Source organism: Chiloscyllium plagiosum, chromosome 43 (genome assembly GCF_004010195.1).
Source record: "Chiloscyllium plagiosum isolate BGI_BamShark_2017 chromosome 43, ASM401019v2, whole genome shotgun sequence".
NCBI lineage: Eukaryota > Metazoa > Chordata > Chondrichthyes > Orectolobiformes > Hemiscylliidae > Chiloscyllium > Chiloscyllium plagiosum.
Genome location: NC_057752.1, coordinates 11,896,574 through 11,906,591, shown reverse-complemented (window position 1 = coordinate 11,906,591; position 10,018 = coordinate 11,896,574). Strand labels below are relative to the sequence as shown.

General features: G+C 43.7%; 1 protein-coding gene across 1 annotated transcript in view; it reads right to left on the bottom strand.

Annotated features, from left to right (window-relative positions):
* The window catches only part of hat1 (histone acetyltransferase 1), a 50,678-nt gene that overhangs the window by 11,002 nt on the left and 29,658 nt on the right, over positions 1-10,018 (bottom strand). The window contains exons 8-9 of the mRNA XM_043682057.1: positions 6,388-6,494; positions 5,223-5,374 (exon numbers count right to left, since the gene is read on the bottom strand). Coding sequence (XP_043537992.1) covers positions 5,223-5,374; positions 6,388-6,494 — 259 coding nt within the window. The remainder of the gene's footprint in view (positions 1-5,222; positions 5,375-6,387; positions 6,495-10,018) is intronic.

The following is a 10,018-nucleotide window of genomic DNA, read 5'->3' as shown; positions in this document are numbered from 1 at the left end:
GCGCCCGGAGAGAGAGAGAGAGAGCGCGCCCGGAGAGAGAGAGAGAGAGCGCGCCCGGAGAGAGAGAGAGAGAGCGCGCCCGGAGAGAGAGAGAGAGAGCGCGCCCGGAGAGAGAGAGAGAGAGCGCGCCCGGAGAGAGAGAGAGAGAGCGCGCCCGGAGAGAGAGAGAGAGAGCGCGCCCGGAGAGAGAGAGAGAGAGCGCGCCCGGAGAGAGAGAGAGAGAGAGAGAGAGAGAGAGCGTGCGCCCGGAGAGAGAGAGAGAGAGCGCGCGCCCGGAGAGAGAGAGAGAGCGCGCGCCCGGAGAGAGAGAGAGAGCGCGCCCGGAGAGAGCGTGGGGGGGGAGAGAGAGAGAGAGAGTACGCGGAGAGAGAGAGAGAGCACGCGGAGAGAGAGAGCACGCGCCCGGAGGGGGAGAGAGAGCGAGCCACCCACTCATGCTTCTTTTGTCCAATTTTTTAAAATATCCACTGGCTTCATTTTGATCATCTTGTGAGGCAGAAGGTACCAACGCTGCACAATTCTCAAAAAAAACATTATCCTGATCTGCATCCTAAAAGGACAACCCTAGTGTAAAAACGGCACCCCTAGTTCTGGTCTTATCCACAAGAGGAAATACTCTTTTCACATTCACCATGTCAAGACCGTTCAGGATTTTGTATTCATAATCAAGTCACCCTTACTCTTCTGAACTGCATGAAAAAAATGTCTAGTTTGGCCAAGTTTTCCTGATTCCATTGTATGATTGACTACCTAGGAAATTCTGTGTCGCTGGTAATGGGTTCGGTGGGTCTTTGTGTGACCGATGAGCCCAATCTTGGGGCTGCATCTGACCACACACTGATAGGTGCTTGTGGGAGGTGGAAGTGGTCCTTGGCCTTGAGACTGCTGGCATTCCTTTTCCATACTTCCTCTTACCAACGGGTGTCCTCAAAGAATTGAGTCCTCTTATAGAGGGTTTCCCAGTCAGTTTCTCGGAAACGAAGATTTCCTAGGCATTGATGTCTATATTGCAATTCTAGTGGGAAGGCTCCAAGGAGTCTTTGAAACACCTCCTTTGTCTTCTTCTCAATTGAGTACCTTCCTTGAGCTGGGTGAAAGAAGATTCGCTTTGATCATTGGAACTAACGCATCCTAAGCATATGTGGCCAGTGCAGTGGAGTTGGTTTTAAGATGTTCATGGCCACGATACTGGCGTTACTGGCTACTTCAAGGATGCTGACGTTCGAACGCCTGTCCTTCCCAGCTGATGCCGAAAATGTGAATCTCTCACAGCATTGATAGTACTTCTTAAGGGTCAAGATGGCATCTAAGACTCAAGTATTCTGGGCGGCACGGTGGTTAGCACTGCAGCCTCACAGCGCCAGAGACCCGGGTTCAATTCCCGCCTCAGGCGACTGACTGTGTGGAGTTTGCACATTCTCCCCGTGACTGCGTGGGTTTCCTCCGGGTGCTCCGGTTTCCTCCCAAAATCCATAAATGTGCAGGTTAGGTGAATTGGCCATGCTAAATTGCCCGTAGTGTTAGGTAAGGGGTAAATGTAGGAGAATGGGTCTGGGTGGGTTACGCTTCGGCGGGTCGGTGTGGACTTGTTGGGCCGAAGGGCCTGTTTCCACACTGTAGGTAATCTAATTCAAAAAATCTAAAAATCTAATCTATTCCAAGTATTAATCTAGTAATCCTCCTCTGAATTGCCTGCATTTACATCCTTCCTTAAATAAGGAGACCAAAACTGCACAGAATATTCATGATGTGGTCTCACCAATGTTCTGAATAACAGAAGCACAGAATCTCCTAACTTTCATGTTCAACTCCTCTCGTAATAAAAGACAGTACTCCATTAGCCTGCTTTATTACATTCTTTACCTGTGTGACGTATGCACTGGAACAGAGATCCTTCTGCAGTCATTCTGCAAAAGTGAATTTTACATTTTCCCACATTATATTCCATCTACCAGATTTTCACCTATCAAACTGTGTATAATTGGTCTACAACCTGCTGTGCGTTCTATTCTAACTGTGGAGGCTGAATGCAGACTATCCCAGCTTTCCAGTGTGTGGGCACAGATGAACAGCCTGATACTGGTGGCAATGTCTAATCTTTTGTACTTAGCTGCCTATATAGCTCACTGTTTGAAGGAAGCAAGGCTGCTACTTAAGCTCACTCCCCAGGTGGTTCTTTCTTGTGCACTTTTCTCCCATTCAGTGACAGACATATCACATTCCCTGAGATTCACCTTTGAAGAGTCTTTGAACCTTCATTTTGGCCTACCTCACAGGCAGTCTAAGTTTAAGCGATGACCACCTTTGGGATTATTAGCTTAGATAGATTCCCTACAGTGTGGAAAAAGGCCCTTCAGCCCAACAAGTCCACACCGACCCTCCGAAGAGCAACCCATTCCCCTACACCTAACACTATGGGCAATTTACCTAACCTGCAGATCTTTTGGACTGTGGGAGAAAACCAAAGCACCCGGAGGAAACCCACGCAGACACGGGGAGAATGTGCAAACTCCACGCAGACAGTTGCCCAGTGCATATCTACTTCATCTGACCTAGTCTCTGATAATGGTGACTGTTTAATTCCAGATGTTTCCTCTCTTGGAAGTACATCAGTGTTGGGCACTTTTTCCTATCGTGAGATACCCATGATTAGATTAGATTACTTACAGTGTGGAAACAGGCCCTTCGGCCCAACAAGTCCACACCGACCCGCCGAAGCGCACCCACCCAGACCCATTCTCCTACATTTACCCCTGCACCTAACACTACAGGCAATTTAACGTGGCCAATTCACCTAACCTGCACATTTTTGGAGTGTGGGAGGAAACCGGAGCACCCGGAGGAAACCCACGCAGACACGGGGAGAATGTGCAAACTCCACACAGTCGGTCGCCTGAGGCGGGAATTGAACCCGGGTCTCTGGCACTGTGAGGCAGCAGTGCTAACCACTGTGCCACCGTGCCGCCCATGATGTTCTGAATGCATCTCATGTAGAACCTGTACAACTGCTTAATATATCCAGAGTTGAAGGCCATGTCGCAGACATACAGAAGGCTCAGTATTATGCAAGTTTTATGCAAGTCGGATGCTGTGTTTCATCCACAATGTCTTGTGTAATTCTATTTACCATTGACAAAGTTAAAAGTCAGACAACACCACAACTAGCTTCGAAAACTAGTGCCTCCAAATAAACCTGCTGGGACTATAACCTGGTGGTGTGTGATTATTGTCTACCCGAGTTCAACACCAGCTCCTCCAAATCATGTCTATTTACCAACTCCCTGTCAAGGCTCACATTTCTGGGAATTGCGCTTCTGAGATAGGTGAAGTCAGCTACAGCCTTCAGGACTGTCATCATCGATAGTTGGTGGGAAGCAGAATTCCTTAAGTTGATGATAAGCCCATAGTCATCAGCTTCTTTTGAAAAACAGCCCATGCTCCTTCGAAGGTCATACTCTCAGTGAGACATGAAGGTACAGTCACCAGCATACAGCAATTCTCCAGTCATCATCTCTCATACCTTAGTTGAAGATTTCAGTTATGTCAGAAGGCTGTCTGTTCTGGGTGGGATGGACACTTCATCAACATTCCCATGAAATGATCCAGAAAGCATGGCAGTAAAGAACATCCTGAAGGATACAGGGACTGTACCTCATACCATGTCACCTCAGAAGAATCAGTGCAATCAGTCAGTGATCTGGCTATCATTCCATCGTGAAACTGCTGTGTCTTGACAAGAACAGTCAAGTCTGGCTAAGAATTTCGACAGGGCCTCTATCTGTCAAAAGCCTTTTTCAGGTCAACAAAAGCACAGTAGAGTCTCATTTGTCGATTGTGATATTTCTTTTGTATTTGTTGAAGGCTGAAGATAATGTTGCAAAGGTTTCTGTGTTCCCTGAATCCACCTCGATTTCCTACAATGTGGCTCAATGGTCTGTTGAAAATAATTTTTGCTCGAGTCACGTTCTAACTAACATAGAGGAACAACATGGCTGAGGGTGTAACTGACAGGTCAGCTTTATAGCAAATTAACCAGCTAAATTGGAATAGCAGCTTTCGTGAAACAATAAACCATGCATCAGAGTGGGCTCTTGTGGGGCAGTAGGAATATCCCACCTGCTCCAGAGGCGATTAATAACAGCTCTAAACAAACTGATTAGAAAACATCTAAAACATGCACAGGACACGAAGGCTGCCACTCAATGCAGATATCTTAAAGTTATGCCATATTTAACCAAAGAAGTAACGGATTATGTTCAGACTGGACTCCTTGTATCTATACTCTTAAGATTTTGTTGTCATACACAAACATGACTCTGAAAACATCAGCTGGCTCTTCAAGCTTGCCTTGTCCCTCAGGTTCTCTCAAGGATATTGACAAAGACATCAGCAGATGTAAAGCATGATAGCCAGAGACTATTTCCCAGGGCAGAAATGACTAACACGAGGGGTCATAGTCTTAAGCTGGTTGGAGGAAAGAATAGAGGGGATGTCAGAGGAGGGTTCTTTGCACAGAGAGTTGTGAGAGCATGGAATGTGTTGCCAGCAGCAGTTATGGAGGCAGGGTCATTGGGGACATTTAAGAGACTCCTGGACATGCATATGGTCACAGAAATTTGAGGGTGCATACTTGAGGATCAGTGGTCGGCACAACACCATGGGATGAAGGGCCTGTTCTGTGCTGTACTGTTCTATGTTCTATGTGGATTCTCAGAATACTGTCAAAAAGATGTCTTACAAGAGGAATACTACAGCATATTATACAAGAGGAAACATAGCTGGATAGAAAGTTGGATGTGTAGGAAAGGGGAGCACAAGGGCTGAAACGGGTGTTTATGGAACTGTTAAAAGAAAGATAAGACTAGTGTCCTTCACATTGTTTGGAGATCTCTAAATGCTTTACTGTCATGAAGTACTTTCTGATATGCAGTTACTGTTGTAATGCAGGGAATCTATTTTTGTGGCTTTTTGAAATATCGGTAAGGTCACTGGGAAGGCCTCCCTGGTCTTCTTCCAAATAGGACTGTGCAATTTTTTTTTAAAGCACCCACGTGAGGGGCAGATGAGGTCTCAGGTTAACCTCTCATCTGAAAGATAGCACCTCAAAGTGTGTAGGTGACTACATTAGAGCCCACACAGGCCATGAAGGTGTGTGATTCAGTACGTCTGATGGAGCCTGAAGTCCAGAATGCAGTCTGTAAAACGTTCCAGACAACCATTACCTTATTTATCTTCCAGGTTCGTCGGGCCTCTTCTATCATTTCAGCACTGAATCCTTTCTTGAGTTTTTCAGGTGCAAAGGCTTGGAGATCCTGGCACAGTTTGGCGAGAATAAAATCTCGTAATTTCACAAAATCCTCGGATGGCTCTTCAGCTGAAATTCCAAAACAAACGCCCTTAAAAAATGCAGGATTTTGAACAGAAATTACTGCAAGCTTAAATGATAGGTCATTCAACCCAACAAATTCCACTGCAGAATTCCTTGCCCAGGATTATGTACCATTTGTTGTTTAAAACAACTGAATGTCTCTATACTTGCTGCTACATTAGCAAATCATGATTGCAGTGTACAGTTTCCCAAAATATTCAATGAGGTAATCCATGCCCACATGCAGCAAAACCTTAATAACCTTGAAGCTTGATAAATGCCAAATGACATCAGTACTACACAAATACCAGGCAATGATCTCCAACAAGAAAGAATCTAAGCATTCCCCCCTTGACCTTCAATGACATTGCCATCTCTGAATCCTCCACTATCCACATCCTGGGAGTTACTATTGACCAGAAACTGAAGTAGATGAGCTATATAAATGCTGTGCCTACAACAGTAGGTCTGATGCTAGGAATCCCGCAGAGTAACTTCTCTCCTGACTCCCTAAAGCCTGTCCAAGACACAAATCAGGAGTGTGATGGAATATTCCCCACTTGCCTGGATGAGTTCAGCTCCAATAACACTCAAGAAGCTTGACACCATCCAGGACAAAGCAGCCCGCTTGATTGACACATTCACCACCTTAATAATTTACTCTATCCATTGCCAATGTAGAGCAGCAGCAGTGTATAACCATATACTGCAGCAACCCACCAAGGCTTGGCACAAACTACAGCAACTGATTCTGGCCAAGAACACTGCTTACAAAGGCTGATCAGCAAGAGCAGATGGTTCACAACAAGTCTTCAAACCCACTTCCTCATACCATGCCTCCATGGCTATGTGAGGCTAGAAATTCCAGCTAACATGTTTTTTGTGCAAGAAAAAGGGCAAGGAGTCCTCTGAACATGATATTTTCAAGTGGTCTAAATTTGAATATCCTCAACACCGTACACTTCATTTTGCTTTCAAAAAAAAAAGGCTGCTGAACAGGTTTCAATGAAGGCACTAACCAGTAATGTCCAGTACAGCAGGGTCCCTTGTGTAAAACTTCTGGACTGTCTCCAACAGCTGTGCACCATGTCCTTCACCTTGGAATGGGGGCAGCACCAGCATTTGGCTTTGAAAATTAAAAAAAAACTCAAATCAATAGAAACCAACCGAAATGCAAAAAACAGAATTTTATCAGTCAGTGCCTCTTTTGGCTGCTCCACTTGACCTGAACCTTCTATTTTAAACCTGTCTCCTCCCCTTCCTGTCACACAGTAATTCCATCTTGCATTCATTTTCCTTTCGGAGAAAGTGAGGACCGCAGATGCTGGAGAGCAGAGTCGAGAGTGTGGTGCTGGAAAAGTACACCGGGTCAGGCAGGATCTGAGAAGGAGGAGAGTCAACACTTCGGGCGTAAGTCCTTCATCAGGAATGAGGCTTGTGGGCTGAGAGATAAATGGGAGGGGAGTTGGGGGACGTAGCTGGGAATATGATAGGTAAATGAAGGTGCGGGAGGAAAGGAAAGGAACAGAAAGAGAAAGGGAGTCAGACAGCTATGAGAGTGGTGCCAAGTTGGAGGCTTGGGACTGGGATGGGAGGGGCGGGGGGGGGGGAAATGAAGAAACTGGTGAAATCCACTTTCATCCCCTGTGGTTGCAGGCTCCCAAGCTGGAATGAGGCATTTTTCCTCCAGGCATGGTAAGGGTTAGGCGATGGAGGAGGCCCATGACCTGCATGTCTGTTTGCAGGTGGTGGAAGATGATGTGATGTATGTAGAGATTGGTGGGGTGGAAGGTGAGGACCAGGGGGATGCTGTTCCCTTTCCATTGGAGGGGTGAGTCTCAAGGTCAGAGGAGCAGCAAGTGGAGGAGATGCGGAAGGGCATCACACCCAGACCAAGGTTATGTTCTAACTGTAAGCCCATATTCCCCATAGCTAACCCACCTAGCCTGCACATCTATGGACTATGGGAGGAATTGAGAGCACTGGGAAGAAACCCATGTAGACATGGGGAGAATGTGCAAACTCCACACAGATGGTCACCCAAGACTGGAATTGAACCTGGATCTCTAGTGCCGTGAGGCAACAGTGCTAACCACCAAGCCTGTTTAGCCTCTCTTACCTCTCCAAAGTTCTTCAAAGTGTTTCTGTCAAGTCCATATGCATCTTTTCTGCTGTAAATAACATTGCTCATTTTCCATCTTTACTTCTCTACAGCCTTTGACATTGCCTCAAACATCCTCTTCCTCCAAAGGGAGCACTGCCTGCTCCCTCTGTGACCTCCTATGGAACTGTCCTGTCCTGCTGCCTCAAACTCTCCACCTCCCTGTGCATCTCCATCCCACTGAACGACAGCCAGATCTTCAGTTAAATAAACACTACATCCTAGAATTCCCTCACAAATCCATTCTGCATCTCCACTTTGCTGTCTTCAAAACCTAGCCTTTCTACCAAGCTCTTATTCACTCATGCCAATACTTCATCCTTAGGCTCAGCCGTTTTAGACAAACTTTTACACTGAGCAGGATCACAGGATATTTTTTCAATAAACATATATAAATAGTTGTAAAGGAACTTAATCCATTGTAAGTGGCATTAGCACACTGCCATCTGACTCAAATGAGATTTACTGTTGTAGTTTTGGGATTTTTTTTTACCTCAGGCACCAATTAATTAACTGCAGAACATGCTGCTCAAGAGTGGAGGAGGTACTTTCATTTGAGAATAACTATCACTAGAGAAAAAAAGTTAGCACGAAACTAATGAGGTTAAAGGTTGATAAGTCCCCTATACCTGATGGGATGCACCCTAGGATATTAAAGGAAGTGAACACATTGGTAGTAATCTTCCAAGAATCCTTAGATTCTGTAAAAAGTCCCCCAAGTTTGGAAAACTGCTAATGTAACACCCTTATTTAAAAAGAGGATGGAGACAAATGAAAAGGTAACAATGGGCCAGTTAGCTTAACATCTGTGTTATTAGGAAAATGTTGAAGTCTATTATAAAGGATGTAATAGCATAATGGCAGTATACATTACATACAAGACATAAGCTGGGCGCAGCATGGATCTTGCAACTGCTCCTGGGATTGCAGGCTTAGAAGATTTATTATTGTTATTATAGTTTACTAATAAGATTTCTATTCATTTTGTTTCACTGACGTTTGAAAAAAAACCAAACAAAAAAATGCACTTTTTCTTCTCTCCAAACAGACTTTTTTTTTTTAAAACAAACTCACAAACTCTTTATGGGCCTACAATGAATGGAAGTTTCTTTTTGTCCTAAATTTAAAAGTTTAAAAAAGACTACATGCATTAAAGGGTTTTTTTTTACATTGCAAGAATTTGTGATTTTGCTTTTAATTGAACTTTTTTTAAAAAAGAGCTTTTCGAAGGCCTTCAGCGAACAGCTGAATTTTTTTTTCCATTCTAAATTAAAGGTTAAAAAAATTATACACATTTTAAAGGGAGTTTTTGTTTTAAAACATTGCAAGAGCATTTTTTTTTTAAGCACTGCTTATTGTTTTCATGACTGCTTTCGTTTTGGCGAGTCTTACGTGTGGTTGGTTTGGGAGAAAATTTCTTTCTTTTGAGAAATTTATTGAAGTGGAGTCATTTTAGTTTAATTAATCAGCTAAGTGGTTGATTTTATTTAAGATTTGTGTTTTTCTTGCATTTTATCATTACACTCTGTTGGTAATGAAAAGTAGTTTATTCTACAAAGGTGTTATTGAAGGTTTTTCTTAGGCTTAATATTATTAAGAGCATATAAGTAGTATAGAGCGAGATTGCTCGTAGATTTAGAGAAATGATAACACAACTGGGTCAGTCAGATAGATGGGTGACCATCAGAAAAGATAAGAGGATAGTTCAAAAGTTTCTGCTGGCTATTTCTCTATCAAATAGATATTCAGTCTTTGGGAATATTGAAGTGGATAGTAGCTCTGAGGAAAATAGAAGGGGCAGTTATTGGACATGAGGAATGATTCACGTAAGGAGCATTTGACAAAATTTAATGGAATTATTATTATAGGGTACTCTCCTGTCAGACGCATAGACAGGAGATCGTGACAGAGTGTAAATTTAGAGTGGCTTCAGTGCTAGGATTAAGGATGCCTTTAAGTATTTCAAGCATATTGTTAAAGGTGAGATTGAGAAGCCAGAAGTTATTGCCCACTTTGCTAGGGATGATGTTTTATGGGAAAGATTAAAGCTTTACAGAGTGAATTTAAGAGGTTAGGTAGAAGATTTTAAAAAATAGAACATTAAAAGTAGTAATCGTAGGTTTACTCCAAATGCGAACCTCAAATGAAGGAAGGAACAAAAGGATAAAAGGAAATAAAGGATAAAAAAGTGTATTGTTCAGGCACTCAGGTTTTTGGACAATTGGAATGTCTTTTGGGATAGACAAGATCTGTTCAAAAACGATGGGTTTAACCTGACTGGAAGGGGACCAATATCTTAGCACAGAGGATCAGTGCACATAGTAACTCTGAAGAACCAAATTGCACTTATTTCAATACGAGAGGTCTTACAGATAAGGCTGATGAACTCAGGGCATGTTTAGGAAAATGGGATTGGGACATCATCGCTATTACTTGGCTGAGATTTGGACAGGACTGTGCTGGGTTTCAAATGCTATAGGAAAGGAGGC